General features: G+C 45.8%; 1 protein-coding gene and 2 pseudogenes across 4 annotated transcripts in view; 2 read left to right on the forward strand and 1 right to left on the reverse strand.

Annotated features, from left to right (window-relative positions):
• The window catches only part of TRAPPC10 (trafficking protein particle complex subunit 10), a 92,592-nt gene that overhangs the window by 50,650 nt on the left and 16,658 nt on the right, over positions 1–25,284 (reverse strand). For all 4 annotated transcript variants that reach the window (XM_039480443.2, XM_074389144.1, XM_074389143.1 and 1 more), the window contains 4 exons: positions 21,892–21,973; positions 18,943–19,078; positions 5,579–5,775; positions 256–451 (listed from right to left, as the gene is read on the reverse strand). In XM_039480443.2, coding sequence (XP_039336377.2) covers positions 256–451; positions 5,579–5,775; positions 18,943–19,078; positions 21,892–21,973 — 611 coding nt within the window. The remainder of the gene's footprint in view (positions 1–255; positions 452–5,578; positions 5,776–18,942; positions 19,079–21,891; positions 21,974–25,284) is intronic.
• LOC104651316 (male-enhanced antigen 1-like) lies at positions 3,107–3,853 on the forward strand (annotated as a pseudogene).
• LOC120368455 (uncharacterized) lies at positions 6,119–11,189 on the forward strand (annotated as a pseudogene).

Below are 25,284 nucleotides of genomic sequence, written 5' to 3' on the forward strand. Positions count from 1 at the left end.
GTCGCTCACGCTGCTTCAGCTTTTGGCCACCGGAGGCCCCTTGGGCGGTGCCTGTGACCGTTTGATGCCCCATCTGCTTCCACACTCTTCCTGACTTTCTGGTTCTAAAGATATTCCAGGTTTCTTGTTTTTAAAAACTGTGCCAATGAGATTACCACAAAGGGTGCCTCACTTAGAAAGAAAGGAGAGGGAAGGGAGGTAGCAAGGGAGGGAGGGAGAGAGAGGAACCGCCCAGCTCTGTCCTTAGTCCAGCACCTGAACCATGAAATAGTCACAGAAGCTCCAGCCCGGCTCCGTCCTCTTCTCCCTCAAGGTCCTCATGTCGTCCTCAAACTTGCCGAGGTTTTTGGTAAAAGACATAAGCAGCAGTGTCCTGAGTTTGGTCAGGAAGGCATTCCAGGATTCCTGAGTTCGAGAAGAGTCCTTCAAGGGGTCGGAGAGCACAACACACCTGCAAAGACATGAACGGACTATCTGGGAACGACTCTCCATGCCCGGCGCCGCTGCTCAGCAGCTGCTCCTGTCCCGAGCGTCCATTTGCTTCCTTCCTCTTCCCTCCTTTTTTCTGAGACAGAGTCTTGTCTGTGGCCCAAGCTGGAGTGCAGTGGCACAATCTTGGCTCACCGTAACCCCCACCTCCCTGGCTCAAGTGATCCTCCCGAGTAGCTGGGACCACAGGCATGCACCACCATGCCCGGTTAATTTTTGCATTTTTTTTGTAAGGATGAGGTCTTGCTATGTTGCCCAGGCTGGTCTCAAACTCCTGGACTTAAACAATCTTCCTGCCTTGGCCTCCCAAAGTGCTGGGATTACAGGCATGAGCCATCACATCTGGCTTCTTTCTTCTTTAGTGAAAATGAGGCAGGTGGTAAGAAACCAGGTTAGGAAAAGGCTTCATCATGAACTGATCATGAACATGAGTGGTAAGTTCTACAGAAATTCAAAGGACAGTCTGCTATAGAATCAACTGGAAAGAGGGAAAGGAATTAACATGAGCCTGATCTGTAAAATAACAGGATCACACCTTACTCAGTTTCCTGCCTCCTTCAAAACCCATGCTGGTTCCTTGGGATCGACAGGATCAATGTAGATTTCTCAGCACAGCACACGAGGACCATGATGTCTCACTTTACTTCCTCTCCAACCGGGCCCAAGCCTGCTGACCTCCCGCTCTCCTCTCTTCATGAGCACATTCCTTCCACCCAGGCATGGCATCCTCATGAACGAACCTCTCCCGACCACTGCCCCAACTGCTCTGCCCACACTGCTGCGAGGCTGCAGGCCTCACAGGGAAACACTCTCCTTCTCTGTGCCTCTATCCCTCCCACTAGCCTATGAGCTCTTCAAGGGGAGGCTTAATAAACAAGTAACAAATCAAGGCTTAGAACAGGGCTTAACATACAGGGCTAAACAGTTCAATTACAAAGAGGCTGCACCCATGATGTAAAAAGGTCAAACACACAGAATTACACAAAGTTCCCAACAGATTTGGACAGGGTAATGTATTTATCTGACAGGCTAGAAATGTAAATTTCCTTAGCCTTGGTAATAGTAATTAATTTAGAAAGATAACGAATGAATCTGAACTCAGAAATAATCTTAAAACACTGATTCTATGAGCTTACCAGTTCTCCTTAGTAAATACTTTATTTGAATTACCAAAAAGTAGCAAAACAAACTGACTCTTAAGTTTCTTTTCCCCATGCCCAGCATATCCTTTGGAGGGATCGTTAAATTCATGGAATATAAACCAGTGGACAAAACAATGAAGCAGTGTCCACTATACACGTTCCACCACGTGAACAACCAGAACCAAGAAGAAAACGTACAACTTGGTGGCTGGCTTTCATTCTGTTCAATCCACCCACTGCACACTTTCTTCCCTGAAAGACAAAGGGACCAGAGCCACTCACTCCAAAGGTCCCCAGAGGACTAACGTGTACTTTTCCACCATAGAAGCTTCCTGGGACCTATGAGCTTGTTAGTTGATCCTTAAGGCATTCTCAATGTTGATATAATTATCAACATTTATTCTCAACCAGAGACACATTCTCCTGTATACCTGCAGGGGCGAGTGAAATGGAAACTAACACAAATGTCAACCACCGAAACAGTAACTGTTTCCAGAAATCAATCAGATACACAGATACTCTCTCTTATTAGACCCTGCAACGTGGACTGTTTCTAGATCACCATCAATTTTAAGTAAAAAAGAACTACACTTCAGAAGGTCACAGCAAGCCTAAATCATTAACTCAGAAAAGGAGAGCCCAAAACAATGAATTTAGTCAGGGATGGTAGAGCCATCTGGAGGGCAGCGCAATCCCCCAGGTGGGCAGACTGCAGGGGCTGGAGGCACACGTGGAACAAGGGTCTCTAGCCTGTAGCTTCAGCCATCCAGCGCAATGGCCACGGGCCCAAACAAATCACAAGTCAACTCTTTGCTCTACCAGCCTCACACTTTGCAAAAACTCGAAAAATGCACAAAACCTGTTACCAAGCAATTTTCCTTTAGGGAAGGTATGCTGAAATAATTAAGGACATTCACAACATCTGAGCTAGAAAAATATTCATAACATTGCTGTTTGTAACTAAGTAAGCAATAACCTAAGCCCAGCAGCAGGACGTATAAATAACTTACGGCACATTAATACTACGGAATATTATCCACTCACTAACACGGGGGGGTCTAGAAATACATCTATAGTTTATGGCAAATTTTTACAATATATCGAGTGAAAAAAGCAAGTACGAAAAACATACAATAGTATGATATTAATTTAAAATACACACACGTATTATGTATGCATAAAAAAGTCTGAAAAGATACATACCAAAATACTAAGAGTTAATATCCATTTTCTTTTTGCTCATTGTCTTTTTCAAATAATTCTACAATGAACATGTAGTGTGCGTAATCAAAATAAAACACAAGATTAATGTTAAAAATAGCCACTTCAGGACCAAGTGTTAGAACATTTTCAAAGGCCAGCAATTATACTGTGTAATGAAACAATTGTCAAAAAAAAAAAAGTATATTAAAAAAAAAATTGCCAATACAGACTCTATTAAATTCAAATTTATGAAAATCTCACCCAACTCTTTACATTAAAAAATAAAAAAGATTTGCTGAGTGAAGGCCACGGGATTTGAGCAGCCCCTGCCAGAATGGCAACGGTAGTTCTAGGGGGAGACAGCATGGGCCCTGGGTGTATCTTCCCCAATCAGACTGAGGAACTGGGACCACATCAGGGCCCTTCAGAAGGCACTGGGGATTGGAGCCGTGAGGAGCCTGAGGAAGAACAGGAGGAAACAGGGTCGGGCCCAGCTAGCTACTCCTACCAGCCCCTGAACCAAGATCCTGAACAAGAGGAGGTGGAGCTGGCACCAGTCGGGGATGGAGATGTAGTTGCTGACATCCAGGACTGAATCCAGGCCCTGGGCCTTCGTTTGCCAGACCCACCGTTAGAGAGTGAAGATGAGATGAGGAAGGAGCACAGCTCTGTTCCCATGGACCCAGAACTCGTAGAGCTGGTGACAAGGACGATGGCTGGAGTAAGCCTGCCTGCGCCAGGGGTTCCTGCCTGGGCTCGGGAGATATCGGATGCCCAGTGGGAAGATGTGGTACAGAAAGCCCTCCAAGCCTGGCAGGCATCCCCTGCCTGGAAGTGACCACAGTGAGAGACGCCGTATCTTCCTACATTCCAGGCCAGAACCAGCACAGGACTGAACACATCCCTGGTTGTCATGTCCATTTCCATCTTCCCCATCTCCCTTTCCATATCAAGGTACATCGGGCTTCTCAGAGACCCACTTTATTCAGTTCTGTACATATGGGACATCAGCCCAACCCCAACCCATGTTAGCATGCATCACTCTGTGGAGGATAAAGCACCCTGTGTACACGGCCAAAAAAAAAAAAAAAAAAAAAAAAAGATTTGTTAAAAGGTAATAAAAATCAAATGGTAGAAGGTATATTTAAACCTATCAAAGATGAAATGTTGAAAATTTTAGTAAATTACATTTAACGTATAAAGGATAGACATTAAAAAGCAAGTTAATATTAAATGGGCTCAGCGGAAACATATTACTAGATAAAGATTATAAACACAGACTTAAAAGTAATCAATAGGTACTTTGCAAAAATTTAAACATTTCACAAGTTGAGACTAACAGACCTCATAAGCACCAATTTGTTTACTTAATATAATCCCAAATAAATATGACTTCTTTTGTGACATGAATAAAAACCTCCCAGGCCCCTTGGTTTTGACGGCCAGCCCTGCGCCACAGTTTCCGTCAACGCTGGCCCGGGTTCCTGGTAGGCTACGGAACACAGTGCTTGCTCTTCCTGCCAGGTTTCATGGCAGTCCACTTTTCAGAACAAAAAATGTTAGTATTTGAACCACAGAGAGGGGAAGGACACTCAATCATGTAGCATCTTGTTAAATGCTAAGCTGATTCCTTTTGGTTAACTAATTTATGAGTAACACACCTTACAAAGAAGTTTCCAGAAGTTCAAATTGAATGAAAATTCTCTAAGATGAGCCAGCCATAAGCTCAACTACCTAATTATTTAATTCAAACCAATTAAAAAAAGCAAGTCTGAACACCATTGTGTATCCAGTATTGTGTGGAACATGGAAAAGACACCCATCCACAGTTCCTCCCACTGAAAAGCTACCACTGACGCCTGGAGAGTCACACGACAGAACAACGGGGCTCAGTCTGCCTGGGGCTGCAGGCTGCACCCAGCACTGCCTGCCGAGCTCCTCCCTTAACTCCCACGCGCCCTTCATTTCTTAGCCCATCTCTGCTTTCTCCGTGTGAGCCTCGCTTGGCTGCAGAGTAGGCCAGCTGCCCGGCTGCAGGCTGTCGTAGTACCCTGGGGCCCTCCATCTGAACCCTCACCACCATAAGCATGGTGACCATGGGCTCCAACGACCCGCTGCGCCAGGGCAGGGTACAGGTCTGCTGCTGAATCCCCAGGCACTGTGTAAGTTCCAGAGCTAAACTATGAGATGCAGACCATCAGTTACAGAGAAGGTGCTGGCTGGCTCGGCTGGCAACGGCACCACTGAAGAGCAAGGGAGTGAGCCACCGCAGGACAGAGAGCAGGGCTCAGGCAAAGAAAGCGCACACAATCTATTCACTGCCAAAGTTTCAGGATTCCCTTTTACAGTTTCTGAAGGGGGTCAGGTCAGCATTTTATAACCTGTGTTCTTAGGAACTCTCAGTAAGTGTTAAGGTAAAGAAAAAACCGTTTAAGGTCCCCTGTTCTACACAGAACTGCAAGACTTGCCGCTGTCAGTCTTCAGAAAGGACCCACCAAGAGGCCCCCCCAGGATCATGAGCCCAGGACCCGCTCCTCCCAGGCAGCACACTTGGGAGATGACTGCTTAGAGTCCCTGGGCTGCCTGAACAGGAACTCCACAAGGACAGGCACCAGGTCTCCCTTACGGCACCCCACGGACACTCACTTGAGATCACTGAGTAAGTATCATTACCACCCAGGAAGCCGGCAATCCATACCATGTCAGGTATTAACCAAATGGGGTAAAATTGAGGATACACTTACCTGTCACTCTGTTTATTACAAAAATCATTTCTTATTTTGTCCACAATAGAGGTTCGGGGAAGGATGTTGGTTTTGTTTTTTTTCTTGGCATCATTTTCAACTATCACTATTAACCAGTCCACAGAGCTGTGAGCCTTCAGAACATTCTGCCACTTGGTGAGGTCATCTTTTACTGTAGCTTTATACACTTCAGTATCCTAAAAACAAACAAGTCACTGTGAAAGCAAGTTAAGCAATTCCCTCTAGTTCATACAGAAAATGTGCCTGATAACAGCCTATAGTGGCCGCAGGGTTTGAAAGCACCCGGAGAGCCTTGGGTTTTAGGCTGAACACAAAGCCCATTGGCCTCGCAAGCCCGTGGACAGGCTCTGTCAGGCTCAGCGCGGCACATGGGCATGCACGGCCCCAATTCTCACAACCCCAAGGAATGTGAGTGTCCCAGTAATCCAGAGAAGAGACTGAGAGTCAGAGGGTTGAGTGAGATGCCCACAGCAATGCCATCTGTTAGGCCAAGTTAGGGCTTTAAAACCCAGGTCCACTATGGTCAACAGCTCTGGGCCCAAGCACCACATGACTGCATTCCTGCTGCGGTGTGCCCTGCTCTCAGGAGGCAAGCTGGTGGTCATGGCACAGCCTGGACTGCCCATAGGAACCCCAGGCCAGTCTCCTGGCAGCTTCCACCACAGCCTGAGCTCTGTGCCCCCGAGAGCCACCCCAACCTCAAGTCTGCAAACGCCATGTCAGAGGCAAGCAGCTACAGCTGTGAAGCCCCAGAAAGAAGGTGACGTGCAGCTTCCGCGACACTGCTCTACTTCCTGACAGGCAGCAGAGAGCCGCGTCGTCCCAGAAATCAATCCCACTTCTCACTCCGGCCCAAGCGCATGCCTGCCAGAGAAAGGGCCCTTCCCGCAGAAATGCAAAGGCATTCAGCTTGGTTCTCTTCCAGAAAGAACCAGGAAAACAGACACTTTCCCTGTTATTAATTATCATCGCCCTTCTATTCCACAACTCCACTCAGTAGAGTCCAATTCCAGTGAGATTTAGAAAATCTAAACCCAAGATACTTAATTCATGTCTAAGTTAGGCACTGAAAAGATGTGGAAGCAGTAACTCACAGCTACCGTCAAATCGGTACCTTCTCTTTTGCTAGTTCCTCACGGTCCTGCCCTAATTTCTCTGAACTTTGAAGTCACTCTTGAGTAACACTCATGCAGATAGTAGCAAATCAAGAGTTTCCACAAAGCTGGCCGCGTGTGGTGGCTCAAGCCTGTAATCCTAGCACTTTGGGAGGCCACAGTGGGCAGACTGCCTATCTCAGGAGTTCAAGGCCAGCCTGGTCAACAGAGTGAAACCCCATCTCTGCTAAAAATGGAAGAATTAGCCAAGCATGGCGGTGTGCATCTGTAGTCCCAGCCACTCGCGGAGGCTGAGGCAGGAGAATCGCTTGAACTGGGAGGCGGAAGTTGCAGTGAGCCGAGATAGTGCCACTGCACTCTGGCCTGGGAAACAAAGTAAGACTCCATCTCTAAAAAAAAATCTTAAATCCTAAATTCTGTATCCAGCTTCTCTTTTAGTTTAATTAACTAAACAGAAAGTTCCAAAAGGCAGTACTTCTCATTTGTATCCTGATTTTAAAAACCGCTACATCCTGATTTAAATTTCAAACAAATATACAATCTGGAAAGACTTTTTACTTTAAAACCTGAGATTAAAACCATCTAGAAAACTCAATTTTCTGCAAATAAATATCCAATAGTAACTTAATACTCTAGTGTACATTTTCCATAGAGCGGCAGTTCCTGGGACTCGAAGCATAGATTTTACGGCACTGGTGAACCGCTCTGTGCCGGAAGCCCCAATGTGCCATGCCTGGAAGTAAAACCAAAAGGCCGGCAGGGCCCAGAGCCTGTTACTCCCAAGAGGAGATGCACAGCGCCCAGCTGCTCCCATCCACACGTCACAAGTGAGCCACCAAGGAGCTGCTAGAAGCCTCTCTTTCCCTTACAGGGCCACCAAGAGCCCTTCACCTGGACGCCTGTCCACCCCCGCCCCAGAAGGAGTCCTGGCCCTAGGCCGTCCAGGACCAGGCGGGAGCTGCCACATCCCTTGAGGGGACACTAGAGCAGATCTGCTTAGTCAATTTGCAGGAACTCTCCAGAACAGACCTCACAGAGCATAAGGCAGGACAGAGGGAGTACAAAGAAGTTCCACATAATTCTGTGAAAAACGGGTTAGCAAGATACAGCCTATCACTCATCCCAGCGGGCAAACAAAACAACATGATAAAAATGACTCCGTGACTCTTAAGAGGACGACGCTGGGCCACTGAGGCTAAGGGTTTCTAAAGAAAACAAAGTCACTGTAAGAAAGCCCAAGAGCAGGGAGGGGAACACATGCAGAACCCAAGAGCCGAGCCAGATGGGAAGGCTCCAGCTCCATGACAGAGGCAGTAGCCCAGGGCAGAGCATCAAGGCCCACAGGGGGCAAGGACGGTAGGCCCACAGGGGGCAAGGACGGTAGGCCCCCCCAGGTACCAGAGCTCAGCAGTGGGGAGGGTGTCCACTGCTCCAGACCCAGGTGTCCAGGTAGAGGGAAGTACAGAACAAGAAGTGAGGCCTCAAGGGAGATGATGAAGGATTTGGGGGCTGACACAGGGTGTCAGGGGCCAAGCAGGGCACAAAGGGCACACCCAAACAGGGATGTCCTCATAAGGGTACTGCAGATCAAGTGAAGTGAGGAGGAAGTCTGTGACAGGCACAGTGCCAGCCAAGTGCAGGATCGAGTACCCGCCTGCTGGGAGCAGAGCAGCAGTGACAGGACAGTCATCCACAGAGTGATCCCTCCCATCAGAAGCATGTGGAGGAGAACCAGCGCCCGGCTCCTCCATGTAGTGAAGGGAGGAAGCCAGGATCACCCTTGCAGTGCTGGACTGGAATGGGCTCACATGTATACGTGTGTATGTACATACATAAGCAGCCACACATGGAAACAGATGTAAACGTGTGCACATACATGTGTGGGTGCACACATGTGCTCTCCACCCATGCCCACTGAGAGCCCACCAGCAAAGCCCTCCCCAGCTCCAGGTCCTGATTTCTAAATACAGTTTCCCACTGGAGGGAGCCAGGGCTGAGCCCTGAGACGCAGCAAGCGAAGGGGATGAGCCCAGAATGCCCCGTGTTCAAGAGTACTCAAAGAATTAGTACATCTCAGGAGGCCACAGAAGCCAAATTCAGAACAATCTGCAAATCAATGATATTAATTATTAATACTATGATAGTAATAGATTATACTCCATCAAAGACTACAAATCAATGAGTGAAATGCTTCCAGCCAAGATGACTGTAATCCAAGGACTGGATTACACCACTGCCTGAACCAAAACAAAACAAACGAAATAAAACCAACCCCACCCCCTGCCACCACACACACACACACACACACACACACACACACAGAGCAGGCGCAGTGGCTCACGCCTGTAATCCCAGCACTTTGGAGGCCAAGGCAGGTGGATCACTTGAAATCAGGAGTTCAAGACCAGCCTGGCTAGCATGCTGAAATTCCATCTCTACCAAAAATGAAAAACTACCTGGGTGTGGTAATGCACACCTGTAATCCCAGCTACTCGGGAGGCTGAGGCAGGAGAATCTGGGAGGTGGAGGTTGCAGTGAGCCGAGATCCTACTACTGCACTCCAGCCTGGGTAACAGAGCGAGACTCTGTCTCAAAACAAAATTTCAAAAACCACACACACAACACCAAGAACCAAGGAACACGAATCACTGGTTTTCAAGACCATGGACACAGAGGAACAAAGGACAATGATTCCTCCCCGCAACCCTTAGAGATGGGAAACAAGCCCAGCAAGCCCTCCAGGTATGAAGCAGAAGCTCGGCCGACTTCCTGAGTTGAGGACACAGAGCTGAGTCTGGGGAGATCAGGACAGCTACACTTCCTAGGACTGTGTTCAGGAGAGGAGAGGTACCAGAGAGTCCTGGAGACTGCACAGGGCCCTCGAGTATTCCACAGGGAACTGACGAGTAAGTGCGTACGGGAACCACCCAGAGCTGGAACAAAACCCGCAGACACCATCAGAGGCGCCCATGCTCAGCACTCACACAGGGCGGTCCGCAAGGGCCGGTCTGGAGAAGCAGAGGAACTCACGGCCAGCTGGCCTCGGCTGGAAGGAATGATTTGTCCTGGACTGACCACTGCTCCAGACCCATCAAATCATAAGGCTATATCCAAAAGGGAAAAAAATCAATCAAGAGACATAGCCCCAGCAATGACAGAGCAACTGAAAGAGTTACAGTAACTACTGTCACTTAGCTATTTCACGTGTTGAAGAAGGTAGAGGACTGAAGCGAAGCAGGCACATGGAAGATACTTAAGAAAAAGACCCATATGGAACTTTTAGAGACGAAAACCTCAACATCTAAAATGAAAAATATACTAAGTGAAACAAGAGCTGATTAGACACTGCAGAAGAAAAGGTTAGCATGAAGACAGGGCAGCAGCAAGGACCCAAATGAAACACCACGAAAAAGGACTAAAAAAAAAAAACCAGATTATCAGTGAGTTATGGAACTTCAAGCAGCATGCATATATATAGAGTCCCCAGAAGAGGGAGCGGAAGAAAAAACATCTGAGGAAATAACGACCAAAAATGTTCTACATCAGTCCACAAGCTGTGGCTCATGCCTAGAATCCCAGCACTCTGGGATCACTTGAGGCCAGGAGTTTGAGACCAGCCTGGCCAACATGGCAAAACCCCATCTCTACTCAAAATACAAAAATTAGCCGGGTATGATAGTGCGGGTATAATTCCAACTACACGGGAGGCTGAAGCACAAGAATCGCTTGAACTCAGGAGGTGGAGGTTGTGCTGAGACGAGCTTGCACCACTGCACTCCAGCCTGAGTGACAGTGTAGCACCCTGTCTCAAAAAAGAAAAATGTTCTAAACTACATCAAAACTATAACCCAGGCAGCCTGAATCGTGGTGCGACGAAGGGGTGGGTGGTGGGATCTCACCATGGGTCCAAGCAGCCCGTTCTCTGCCTTCCTTGCTTGAGCTTCAGCAGAATCCAAAATGGCTAGCTGTTAAGGCTGGGAAGGGCTCCAGAAAGGCCAAGACAAAGGCTGTTTCCTGCTTGCAGAGAGCCAGCTTGCAGTTCCCAGTGGGCCGTATTATCAACAACTGAAATCCAGGACCACCAGTCCTGGACATGTGGGCACAACTGCCACTGTGCACATGGTGTACATGCAGCCACCCTGGAGTGCCTCACCGCAAAGGTACCTGAACTGGCAGGAAATGCATCAGAAGACTTAAAGGTCAAGTGTGTGACTCCTAGTCACTTGCAACTTGCTACTGACAGATCTGAAGAGTTGGATTCTCTTATCAAGGCTACAGCTGCTAGTGGCGGTGTCATTCCACACACCCACACATCTCTGACGGGGAGAAAGTGTAACAGAAAACTGTCTAAAGGAAGCCTGGACTCCCTTGCTCCCTCAGGACTCCAAACACTCTACCAGTGCCCAGTGCTACTGATTACAGTAGACTGCACCTCTGTGAAAAACTCAATTTTGCCATTTTGTAATTCTATTTGAGCAAGCTGGAAGTTTAACTAGCTTTCCAACCAACAAGATTTCTGCATTTAAGTCTTAACCATATTGAAGTTTACTGTGGCTTCAACGAAGCTATTGAATCTGAAGTAGTAGGTTTTGATTGTTTTTAAAAAAAACTGTTTGGATTTTAATTGTGATGCAGAAGTTATAATAGCAAACATCTAATTTTATACAGACATTATTTCCACTCTGGTGGATAGGCTCAATAAAGGCCATATCCCAATAAATAAATAAATAAATAAAACTATAAACCCCAAAACCCCAAGCACAAGAAATATGAAGAAATCTGCACCAAAGCATACCATCATCAAACTGTTAAAAACCAACATAAAGAAAAAAAAAACCTAGGCCGGGCGCGGTGGCTCAAGCCTGTAATCCCAGCACTTTGGCAGGTCGAGGTGGGTGGATCACGAGGTCAAGAGATCGAGACCATCCTGGTCAACGTGGTGAAACCCCGTCTCTACTAAAAATACAAAAAATTAGCTGGGCATGGTGGTTCGTGCCTGTAATCCCAGCTACTCGGGAGGCTGAGGCAGGAGAATTGCCTGAACCCAGGAGGCGGAGGTTGCAGTGAGCCGAGATCACACCATTGCACTCCAGCCTGGGTAACAAGAGCGAAACTCCGTCTCCAAAAAAAGAAAAAAGAAAAAAGAAAAAAAAAACTTAAAATGCAAAGAAAAAAAGTCCCTTTATATGCGAAATAACAAAAACAATACTGAAAGATTTATCATGAGAAACAACAGAAGCCAAAAGATGTGAAACATCTTCAAGTTCTAAAAGGGAAAAAAAAAACTGTCAAACTAGAATTTCTCAACGTACAAAAGCCAAAAGAACTTATCAAACAGACCTGCATGACAAGCAAGGTGACAGTAACCCTCAGCCAGAAGGACATCCAGGTCAGAGGAGAACCTGGATCTGCGCAAAGGAAGAGACACAGCAAAGGAAACGGCAACTCAGGGGTCCACACGCGCCATGCCTCACACTTGTCATCCCAGCGCCTGGGGAAGCCCAGGCGGGCGCATCACCTGAGGTCAGGAGTTCAAGACCAGCCTGGCCAACATGGCGAAACTAGTCTCTACTAAAAACACAAAAATTTAGCTGGGCATGGTGGCGGGTGCCTGTAACCCCAGCTACTTGGGAAGCTGAGGCAGAGGAGTCACTTGAACCTGGAAGGTAGAGGTTGCAATGGGCTGAGATCTTACTACTACACTGCAGCCTGGGTGACAGAGTTAGACTCCGCCACAAAAGAAAAAGAAAAAAAAAAAAGACCTATTTTTCTACTTTTAATCTCTCCGAGGCATAACTATTTAAGGCAAAAATATTAACAATGCACTATGGGATTTTAACACATATAGAAAATGTATGGCAATAATAACAAAGGCTGGGAGGGAGAAAAGGAAAGTAAACGACACGAAGTTCACAAAGTTCTAACAGCACGCGCCAGGTAATGCAGTGTCACCTGAAGGAAGAATATGGCGAGTGAGATGTACTCCATAAATCCTAAAGCAACTGCTCAAATAACACGACAAAGAGTTTTACTTTTAAATCTAATACCCCAAATATTATCAACTTACTCCTTTTTTAAACGGATGATAATAAGACTGAAAAAAGAAACAGGCTCTCTCTTAGAATGCAATTTTAAGGTAAAAAAGTCTCATTCCAAATGGCCACAAAAGCTATAGCTAACAATAAAAATGTAAAACTTTTATGAAATGAAAGGGCAGGAAAAAAGTCATAAACAATGGAAAAACATGTATACCATGTTCCCTGATTCAAGATGACTCATGATTAAAGTTCTTCTCAAATGAATTAACAACTTAGTCAAGGCAATCCTCATCAAAATGCCTCCAACTTTCTCTTTTTCAATGGATATCCCATTTATCTCCTGCGGTGTAACAAGCCACTCCACACTGTAGTGACTGAAAACTTTCTTTTGCTCACGGATCTACAATCTACAGAGGATATGGTGGGGACCCAGGTCTCTGCTCCACCTGGCATCAGCGGTACGTGGAGGCTGGACGCTAAAACACACACAGCAGGACTCAGCTGGGACAGGCTGAACACCTCTGGGTAGCCTTCCTTCCCACAAGGCTGCTCAGCTTCCTCACGGCATGGTGGCTGGGCTCTAAGAACAAGCATCCCGAGAGAATCCAGTAGAAGACATATTATCTTTTATTACTTCATCTCCAGTATCACAGTGTTGCTTCTGCCCCAGTCAGAGGCTCACCCAGATTCAACTGAAGGAAACACAGGCCCAGCCTTTCAACAGAGGGAAGTCACTGTCACATAGGGAGGAGCACGTGGGATGGGTATGCTGCTACAGCCATCTTCAGAAAATAAATTTGGACACACGACGTGTGGAAGGGAAAATGTAGGTAGACAGCCACAAGGTTTATTTTAAAAGAAAGATACTGATACATATTATAAAAGTATAATAATTAAAAGTCTGATTCTGGCACAGGACAGACAATGATCAATAGAATCACAGTGTCCAGAATATTGTGCATACAGGATGCTGGTTTTAAAAAAAGGTGACATAGCCGGGCGCGGTGGCTCAAGCCTGTAATCCCAGCACTTTGGGAGGCCGAGGCGGGTGGATCACGAGGTCAAGAGATCTAGACCATCCTGGTCAACATGGTGAAACCCCGTCTCTACTAAAAATACAAAAATTAGCTGGGCGTGGTGGCGCCTGCCTGTAATCCCAGCTCGGGAGGCTGAGGCAGGAGAATTGCTTGAACCCAGGAGGCAGAGGTTGCGGTGAGCCGAGATCGCGCCATTGCACTCCAGCCTGGGTAACAAGAGCGAAACTCCGTCTCAAAAAAAAAAAAAAAAAAAAAAAAAAAAGGTGACATAATAAAAAAGAAAAAAAAAAAAGGTGACATTGCCAGGAAGTGGAGAAAAGACATACTATTATGAAATGGTGTTAGGCCAATTTGCTATGCATTCAGACAATAAAATTAGACCCTCAACCCCCACAGCTCCTACTCACATAAAAATAACTCGAAACTACTATACAGGTCCTAATATAAATATCAATTACAAAATTATTAAAAGAAAATACAGAAAATCAGCTATCTTCAGACAGACAAGGCCTCCCTAAGCAAGATACACTACCCAAAAGCCGTTCTGTAAATGACGTATTTCAGTCCATAAAAAGTGCAATAGTTTTAAATACCTAAGCACCAAATAATACACCAACCACTCATACAAAACAGAAAATACAGGAGACGCAAGAGAAACAGAAACACAGCAACAACAGAAGACTTTACCACACCACTGTCAGTTAAGGATAGGCCAAATGGGCAAAAGTTAAAATACAAATAACCTAAACAACACAAGCAGCAAGACAGGTCTTACAGATCAATATTTCACATTACAATCTGGAAACAGAAAATACATTCTCAGACACTCATGAAATGTCCACAAAAACTGATCGTAATAGTCAAATTTATAAAGTTTTTAAAATAAGTTTTATAAAGCAGAGATATAAACACTTTCTTACCACAATGCAATAAAGCTAGAAATTTCTAAACAAAAATTTTTTAAATATTTTTTTCCCCTGGAAAGTAAAAAGCTTTCTGCTAAACAACTATTTAGTGAAAGGGAAATACAAATCAAAAATAAAGAATTTCTGAAAAATGGTAAAACGATGGGATACACTTAAAGTAGTAACCAGAGAAAAATTCATAACTTTAAAGACCTGTATCAATAAAATTTTAAGAATGAAAGTAAATGCATTTCAAACTCCCAAAAAGTAGAAAATGAACAAAGTAAACCATGAGAAAACAAAAAGGAAATAATAAAAATAAAAGTAGAAAATGAGGTAGAAAACCGATAAATATTCTAAAACAAACACTAAATCAGATGAATACATTAAAATCCTGGTTCTCTGCTGGTAGGAGGAAATCGAACTAGCTAATTTAATCAAGGAAGAAAAAGAAGCAGCACAAATGCACAAAATAAGAAATAATGATGGGGGCAGAGCACAGTGGTTCACGTCTGTAATCCCAGCACTTTGGGAGATCATCTGAAATCAGGAGTGCAAGACCAGCCTGGCCAAGATGGTGAAGTCCCCTCCCTACTAAAAATACAGAACTCAGTCAGACGTAGAGGCGGGCACCTGTAAGCCCAGCTACTGGGAGGCTTAGGCAGGAGAATCACTTGGACCTGGGAGGCAGAGGTTGCAGTGAGCCAAGATCGTGCCACTGCATTCCAGCCTGAGTGACAGAGCGAGACTCAGTCTCCAAAAAATAAAAAAGAAATCATGATGAGAAAATAACTACTGACAGGACAATTTAAAAGTCAAAAAAAAAAAAAAAAAAAAAAGACCACTTTGTATACCTCGATGAAAATCAATTTTAAAACTTAACTGAAATATGTAATTTCCAAGAAAAATGTAGTTTATCAAAATTAACAAATGGCTGAAACAGACCAAATTTCATCAAAGAAATACAAAAAAGTACCTGGCCCAGCTAGTTTCCCAAATTCCATCAAACCTTAGAGATCAGGTAGCTCCAGTGCTACATAAATTACTTCAGAAACAGAAAGTAAGTGAAAACTTCAAAATTTTTAATGAATTAAGTAGAACATCAATACCTAAACCTCATAAAGAGAGCATAAGGCCAGGCGAGGCGGCTCACGCCTGTAATCCCAACAATTACGAAGGCCAAGGCAGGCAGATCACAAGGTCAGGAGTTTGAGACCAGCCTGGCCAATATGGTGAAACCCCATCTCTACTAAAAATACAAAATTTAGCCAGGCATGGTGGCGTGTGCCTGTAGTCCCAGCTTCTCGGGAGGCTGAGGCAGAAGAATTGCTTGAACCTAGATGGCGGAGGTTGCAGTGAGCCGAGATCATGCCACTGCACTCCAGCCTGGGCAACAGAGACTCCGCTTAAAAAAGAAATAGCCTAAAACAAAAGTTACTGATCCACCACTTCGCCACTTGTGAATTATAGATGCAAAAACTCCTAAATAAAATTTAAGTGGCAGACTCCAACACCACATTAAGAAAATAAGAATATGTCTAAGTGGGACTTATATCAGGAATGCAAATATAGTTCAATATTGAACCATCACGCCTGTAGTCCCAGCACTTCAGGAGGCTGAGACAGGAAGCCTGCTTGAGGCCAGGAGTTTGAGATCGGCCTGGGCAGCATGGTAAGATCCCGTCTCTACTAAAAATACAAGAAAAAAAAAAGCTAGATGTGTTCCCAGCTACTTGAGAGGATGAGGTGGGAAGATGGCTTCAGCCTAGAGGGGTGGAGGTTGTAGTGAACCAAGATCACACCACTGCACTACAGTCTGGATGACAGTGAGATCCTGTCTCAGGGGGAAAAAAAAATCAGCCAGGCACTGTGGCTCACACCCGCCATCCTAGCACTTTGGGAGGTAGAAGGAGGTGGATGCCTTGAACCTAGTTCAAGGCCAGCCTGTGTAACATGGTGAAACCCCATCTCTACAAAAAAACACACAAAAAAGTAGCTGGGCATGGTGGCACATCCCTGTAGTCTCAACTACTCAAGAGGCTGAGGTAGGAGAATCACTGAGCCCAGCAGGTCAAGGCTACGTGACCCAGGAACCTGCCACTGCACTCCAGGCTGAGTGACAGAACAAGACCCTGTCTTAAAAAAAAAAAAAAAAAAAAAGAATTTAAAAAATCTCTAACAAAGTAAACTGTAAACACAGAAGTAGACCTGCACAAAGGAAAGACGTCCCTTGTTCCTGAGCACGTCTCACATCTCGGATATGTTAGTTCTACACATGGGAATGTATAAATTTAGTTTGATCACCACAAAAATACCTAAGTTAAACAGCAAGAGTAATTACGAAAACCTTGAAAAGGATGAAGCTGAGGGAGACGTTAACACACACTATGATATACACTGTCCAAAAGGAGACGTTTAGCTGCACAAAACTGGAGCTTTTCTCAGCAGGCTTGTTCCTAGCTGTGGCATGCGTGTAGCCTACACATACTGTAGCGCGGAGCAAATACATAAACGTGTCGATGTTGTTGAGAGCAGAAATAAACGAGACAGGGGCAAGAAAGAGCCCTCCAGGTTGGAACGTCAGAGGCATCAGTATCATCCCATCAGCTCCGTCCGCTGAAAGGGTGCGGAAGGAGCCACGCCCCCACGGCAGCGAGCACGCCCTGCCAGAGGAACCAGGTCTCTGTGGAGACACAGCTGATGCCAGCACAAGGGCAATGAAATCCCAGAACCTAAAACATCTTGGTATGCCACAAATGATTAGAAAGTGCTCTAAAGAACACAGGAGCCAGCCTGAAATGACTCTTGATGGCCAAATCTGGGACAACGTGAGCATCAGAACAAGCAAAGGTGACTGCTCTGACTGCTGCCTGAACAGAAAGCCCCATGGACACTCCCCAGATGGGCTGACGGAGGTGGGTGGAAAGGTCAGCACCCTTGGTAAAGACAGGCTCAGGAAAGACTGCCGCATGGTGAGGGGCAGGACACTTACGTGGGCCAAGTGGCTCCCTAGAGACGGCTTACTGATCACAAAGGGACAACAGCCCTGCACCAGGGAGAACCAGAGCAACTCCTGAAAGGAGTGACTGAATCCAACATTACCAACCAGGGCTTATGGAGAGAAGAGCTGGCACTGAAGGCCAGGGACAGCATCCTTCTCGGGGCTGCTCACGGGGCTGGCCCTGGGCTGCCTCTGGGAACCTGGACCGGGAGAGGGCCCCCAGCCCTTGTGGTAAGAGGAGCTCAGCAGGCCTGCACCTTCGGTGCCCTCAGCGCAGTTTATGGTAAACGCCCGCTTTCTGGAACCGTGGGATGTCAGTGCACGCCAGGCAGAGGTGGCCTAAGGAACCGCCCAATGAAAACCCTGGGCACAGGGTCTCTGGCAGGCTTCCCTGGTGGAAGATACCTCCTGTGTGTCCTCACTTGCTGCTGGGGATAAGCCCCACCTGCATGGCGCCTCTGGGAAAGGAGGCAGAGCAAAGTCAGCAGAGAAGGGGTGCCTGAGGGGAAGTCTGAGGAAAACCGGGTGCAGACTTACAGTTCCTGTCTCCAATCACAAACAGCTCCCTCCGTGCCTCAGGTGGAGGCCACAATGCCATGGGGCGTCATAATCCACATATTTTCTATGCTGCTAAATCGTGCTTTATTTAAGTCAAAATACACAGGAAGAAATGCCCCACAGCACCTTCTATTGGTTCACAACAGGAGAAGTGCGTCAAGAAGGAAAAGGTTCTTTCTAGATTCATGAACACACAACTGGAAAATACAAATGCAGGCTGTGGCGGTCGCGGCACTGACACCCACTGGTTCCACGGAGAGCCACGGGGCACCTCCTGCCCAGGCAGGGCAACAGCGGGGAAGGACATGGTCCTGGCCTCAGGGTCATATGCAGGCAGAAGAGAGAACACAGATAACCAAGGACAACGGAGCCAGGATAGGAACATGGGTGTCACGAGAACAACACGTAGCTCAGGCTACGCCTAGCAGCCACGGGGAAGAGGGAGATAGCTCATAAGACTCGAGACACAGGAACAGGCCTGTGCTGGGGGCCAAAGTGAGCACAGCATGCCGGACCCAGGCGCAAACATGCAACAGCAACCCCCCAACACTTGGCCCAGGAATGAAGGGACGACCCAAACACAGTACATGAAAAAGAACATTGGAAAAATGCCAGCTGCCTTCACAAAGCCAAGTGCCATCAATTTTCAACCCCATCCCACTGCACTGCCTCCTCTCCCTGATACTTACACAGCACTCTGTCCAGTAAATATGGAGGAAAGGAAACGTGAGCAGAGCTTTGTTTCCTTCTTTGGGCAGAAGCTCCTCTTTGAACTGAACAAAGTTAGACTCCAGGTGAATCATCTTGGGAGCCCGGCCATAGGACCTGTAAACAGTTGTTTGAAGTCACTGAAAACAACTGAACAACATTCATCAGAAGAGGGCACACAGAACAACAAATAACGTCATCGCATCCATGAGTTCACAGCGTATATACTGACCCCAAATCGTAACTACGCTATTCTGTTCAAAATCACTCTATGAATTATTTTAAACAGAGTTCACATGTACATGTCAAAGCTCTATTTCCATAAAATCTTTCATTTTCCTCAAGGATACAGGCACAGTAATACATTCATCCAAGTATTCCATTTAACCAGGGCTACTACAGACTTAACAATGGGTTTTACTGTAACTGAATCTATAATTATGCCACCATAAAAGAAGAAAAATGTGTCCCAAATGTCCAAAGTGCAGCTTTAACTTATGAAAGCTTTAGGGCTGCATTAGTATTTTTGGAACTTGTATTTTATCCAAGAAACAAAATTACTTGGTGTAAGATAACAGATTTTTGTTTGCAGAGCACAAATAATACAGCAGTATAAGCCTCTATTATATTCTCAACCCGAGAAGAAAGAAGCCATCATCAAGAAATCCCACAAGCCCTGCATCTCCTCCAAGGCTCTCGGTGACGACCTAATGATGCTTCTAAAAGTGAACGCACGGCACGGATCTCCATGCCACACCTGTTCTTCTCACTCCTAGCAGCTGCGTCTCTTCTGAATGTTATAGCTGAATTTTATTTTTTTATCCAATCTAAGGATGCTGTGTTTACTAAGTTAAAACCAACCATCATTAATGTGATTACGCTGATGCTCAAATATGTGCATTTCCTATTTGCCAGCTCTATTTGTCCCTGTCCTCTGGGAGATTAATCAAGTTTTCTTTTCCATCTTTCCTCTCTGCCAGTTTGAAAGTCTTACCATGTATTTCTATTCTACCATTGACTGCACTTTAATTCTTAGCATGTAACATAAGGTTTATTACAAAGACTAAAGTTGAAGTCTATCCTCCCTTCTCTCTGTTCTGCTTCACACACATCTGAAATTTTAGATTTTTTTTTTAAGTGACATCTTAACTTCAGCAAAACATGTCATGTTGCTAGCAGACACTGCTTTTACCCTGGGTCTCTGGGTTCATTTTCCTTCATGCTGGGATACATCCTTTAATTACTCAGAGGATGGCGAGGTTTCTGATCTCACAGATGTCTGAAAATACTTTTATTCACTTCAGTGCACCTATCTCCACATCAGGACAAGCAGTGAACATGGTAACTGAATGGGACTCTGCGGTAGACATGAATGGCTTTCTGCACATGAAGCAATGGAGCAGAAACCCCAGCCATCCTGGGCCCAACACGGCCGCCCGGAGGCCTAGAGGAAAAACTTCTCAGCACCAGTGGCTGACGCAAGGCCCTCAGGGTGGGAAGCTGTGACACTGTCTTCACTCTGGATGACACTGTGAATGATAAAGAATTCTAGGGTCTGGGCATTTTCCCCCAGGACTATGGGGGGCTGCCCGTAAACGTAGTTTGTGTTGCAGTGTAAACAGTGCTGTTAGAAACTCTGTGTTTGGTTCTTCTTCCTCTTCTGATTCCCTGGCGTGGTTTTCTGTTTGCTTTCTTTTCTTCATTCTCCTTGATATTCACCAGGTTCCTGCAGCATCCTGACGCCCTTCTGGAAGAATCTTGACAGCCGTTCTTCCAATGTCACCTGCCCTCTGTTCCCTCCACTCTCCTTCTGAAACGCCACTCAGCCAGATCCTGGGGCTGCTCAAGTCATCCTCCAGGGCCGGCTCTTCTTCCACGCTCTCCCGCTCCTGCTCTTAGCACTCATCTCCTCTAAGCTCAATTCTTGCAGCTCACTAATCTGCTTTTCAGTTATACAGCTTGCTCAGCACATCTGGTAAACCGTTTCAATTTTCATTTCCTAGATCCAATCAATTAATTTTAAATTTATGCTTTTTATCAAAGTAATAAATACTTACTATTTTATTTTATTTAATAAATTAATAAAACTCCAACCTCTGCCTCCTGGGTTCAAGCAATTCTCCTGCATCAGCCTCCCAAGTAGCTGGAATTACAGGCATGCTCCATCATACCCAGCTAATTTTGTATTTTTAGAAGAGACAGGGTTTCACCACCTTAGCCAGACTGGTCTCGAACTCCTGACCTCAGGTGATCCACCTGCCTCAAACTCCCAAAGTGCTGGGATTAAAGGTGTGAGCCCCTGTGCCCAGCCAAGATACATGCTTCAACACAAAGAGTACTGACTGAAAAGGTTTTCTCTCTCTCCCTCTCTACCCTCTCACCCCCACCAACACATACACATCCATGTCTTAGTCTGCTGTCTGCTGCTATAACAAGAGTATCACAGGCTGGGTAAATGATAAGCAAGAGAAGGTTATTGTGCTCATAGTTCTGGAGACTGGGAAGTTAAAAGATCAAGGTACCAGATTACGTGAGGTCACTCTTGTTTCTTTAGAACGGAGGCTTTTAACTCGTGCTACTTCGCTTGTTCACATAAATGTCTGAACAACATATACTTACTTAAAAATGTACTTTTAAAAAAAAAATGAAGAGGGGGGCACGAGGTCAAGAGTTTGAGACCAGCCTGGCAAACAGAGCGAAACCCCATCTCTACTACAAATACAAAATTTAGCCCAGCGTGGTGGCACGCACCTGTGATCCCAGCTACTCGGGAGGCTGAGGCAGGAGAATCACTTGAAACCGGGAGGCTGAGGTTGCAGTGAGCCGAGATCTCGCCACTGCACTCCGGCCTGGGGGACAGAGCTAGACTCCATCTCAAAAAACAAAATAAATGAAGAGAGGAATACAGCCAAAAAACACACAACCCATACCTTCTCCATTCCATCGGTTCTCTTGGAAGCTGCTGAGAGAGCGTTGGATAAACAGAGGTAAATAAATTCTGATCTCCAGCACCTATAAAGGGAAGAAAGAGAAATTCAGTTACCACATTTTTAGGTGAATACAAGTAAAATGGGCTCTAGAGTTTATGAAGTTGGTATTTTTAGACCATTTTATGCTTAGTAAAATGATATTCCAAGACTCTTCTGTATCTGTGCCTCTATGTAACAAATCTCAGGAAAACCCAGCGTGGGGCCGATGTGGTAAAACTGAACCCTCATGGTATCTCCATGGGGTGGGTGTAATTTTCTCCACAAAAAAAATGGGGATCAGAGAAGGAGAGTAACTTGCCCCAAGGACCCAAAGCTAAAGAGAGAGACAGCCAGCTCTATCTCAGCCAGAGCTGCGTTCCACAGCCCCACTTTACCCCAGACAGCCAAAAATCCATGCAGAAAAGGAAACCAAACTTCACCAAAATCAGCTCAATGTTCAACCAAATGCCAGAAGGACTCACAATTTATAGGTGACTCCCCATGTGCAAATATTACATGGGGCACCTGCCAGGCACCCTCTCATTCTGTCCTCCTCATGACTCCTGGGAGGAAAGGCACAAACACGACCCCAATTCACAGATGAGGAAAGTCAGCTTTGAAGGCCGATGTGCTCAGAGCACAGATCTGACGGTGACAGACACGAGTCCAGACTCCAGCTGGCTTTACACTGCACGCTCAGTGTTAGTTCAGCTCTTTTATCTTCACTTTCATAGAAATGAAAAATACATTTTGTTCTCATAAAATGATAACTGTATTACACTTAAACTAAAAAAGAACCTTTTAATATAGATGACTAAAATTCTTATACTCAGAGGATCCTCTTCAGTTTAGTAAAACCATTTTCCAAATTGCTTGTATATTGACCTTTAAGAAATCACTGGGAATTGATGTGTGCCATTAACACATCTGCTTATTTTGCTATCAAGAACCTAAAAATAAAAAGCCTCCTGAAACTCATATACTGATATCAAGTCACTGGGAAAGGGTAATGACATTTCTGGGCAGATGGCATGGTGAGTGGGCAGGGCGCTGGCAGCCTCACTGCCTGGTCCCCATCTCAGTGCCATCACTGACCAGCTGACTACACCTGGGAGACCGTTTACCCCTCCTGTGCCTCCAGGACAAGGGAAATGGGAAAATGAGAAGAGCTCAGACAGAGGGGCGGCGGTGAGGATTAAATGAGTTAACACAGTCAGTCACCTCAAACAAGGCATGGCACACAGTGGCTACAAAGGGACTATTACTACATTTTGTTAACACAAAAACAATGCTTATGTTTGAACTTGCCACTTTTCATCTTGTTCATTTATTTGGTAGTCATCTTAGAAATCAATAAAAGAGGCCAGGCATGGTGGCTCACACCGGTAATCCCAACACTTTGGGAGGCTGAGGTGGGTGGATCACCTGAGGTCGGGAGTTCCAGACCAGCCTGACCAACATGGAGAAACCCTGTCTCTACTAAAAATACAAAATTAGCTGGGCATGCTGGTTTATGCCCATAATCCCAGCTACTGGGGAGGCTGAGGCAGGAGAATTGCTTGGACCCAGGAGGAGAGGTTGCAGTGAGCTGAGATCGCGCCATTGCACTCCAGTCTGGGCAACAAGAGCAAAACTCTGCCTCAAAAAAATAAAAAATCAATAAAAGAAGAAAATCTTTAGTTAGCTTCTGGTTTCTTAACTTTGACTACCAATTTCTGTTGTTTTGTTAAACAGTTCCAAGATTAATATATAAAAAACAATTACTCTTTGCTAAGTGGAAAGTCAGTCAACTAATGGAAGCTTTCTCCTCTTCCACTTGGTTTTCTACGTGAAACTACATACACACACACACACACACACACACACACACACACATGGTCTCACTCTCTTACACTGTCCTTGCAGTATAGTTACTTCACGTCAGTACACAAGTAACATCCATACAAAGTAGAAGAGGAACTGCCTCCGACACCCGCTCTAAGCTCTTCTCCCCGGCGAGCCCTGCTGTACACTAAGACTTATCCAAAAGGAGATTACCAAGCAGCAACGTCTCTCGCATCCGTCGCACACTGTGTTCACCTGGAGATGTCCGGTCCAGCAGCACACCCACCCGTGGCAGTGTCATCTGACTTAAGTAGGGATCTGACCTGTGACCATCTGACCTCAGTTACCTGTTACGGGCTGAACTGTGTGCCACAAACATCTACCTGTTGAAGGCCTAACCTCCAGTACCTCAGAAGCATGTGGAGATAAGATCTTCAAAGCTGATAAGGCAGTTCAGTCAAAATGAGGTCTTCAGAATGGGCCCTAATCCAACTGCCTGGTGTCTTTATCAGAGATTTGGTCACACAGACAGGAGGACACAGAGGCCCACACTGCCAATGCCTAGACCTGGTCTCCAGAGCTGTGACGCAATGCATTTCTGCTAAGCCATCCAGACTGTGTGAATCTGTGATGGCAGCCCTAGCACACTAAGATAGTGCCCTGAGGTAGATCTGAAGGCCAAATTCCAACCCACTGAAGCTCTGCATTGATTGTGAATTTTCTCAGCATACACAAGCATTATTTGAATATACTCTTAAATCTTCACATCAAGTCTTATGAAATTAGAGATGCGTTTGAAAATGGGGTATGGAGAAACAGCACATGAAAGACGGGAAAGAACTTAAGTGTAAGAGCCCAAAAGAATTCAATCTTGGCTCATGCAGAAGGTAATTAAATTAACAACACAGACTTTGTAGTTTCCTGAAATAACCTGACCATTAAGCAGAAAAGTCACTAGGGCTCTGAGGGCTGAACTGCAAGACAGAGCACCTTCCTGCAGACGATTTTTCATTTTAATCCCACAGCAACAGAGGCATGAGCCAAACCAGTGAGAATTCGGTTGTTAATAAGGCAGCTACTAAGAGCCAAAACGGGGCTTGAGATTCATGTGCCCACATTCAGAAAACCCTGTTCAGAAAGTCACCAAGATTACTATTCTAACGTAAGAGGCTATTTATTAAAACAGTCAACTCAGGCCATTTATTTCAATAAGTAGGATCTCCTTTTTTTGGTGATAGAGGAGACCTATGAAAATAATGTATAAGAGCAACTCAAAATACCACTTCACTGCACACACCCCACACCCCTTTCCCTGTGCTTCTCCACACCCACCAGCGGTTCTGTGCCAACTCGGGAGACAGGGAGATAAGTCAGGCAGACAAGGGGGTACAGCAGGTCAGGGAGCTGGGTGTGCAGATCCCCAGAGCGCATGGGTGTACAGCATCACCCTGGCTGAACAGCAGGCACTGGAGCCCCTGAATGGGAAGAGACATACAGAGAGAATGGCAAGCAGCAGCCATGCAGAGGGGC

This window comes from Saimiri boliviensis, chromosome 18 (assembly GCF_048565385.1).
Source record: "Saimiri boliviensis isolate mSaiBol1 chromosome 18, mSaiBol1.pri, whole genome shotgun sequence".
NCBI lineage: Eukaryota > Metazoa > Chordata > Mammalia > Primates > Cebidae > Saimiri > Saimiri boliviensis.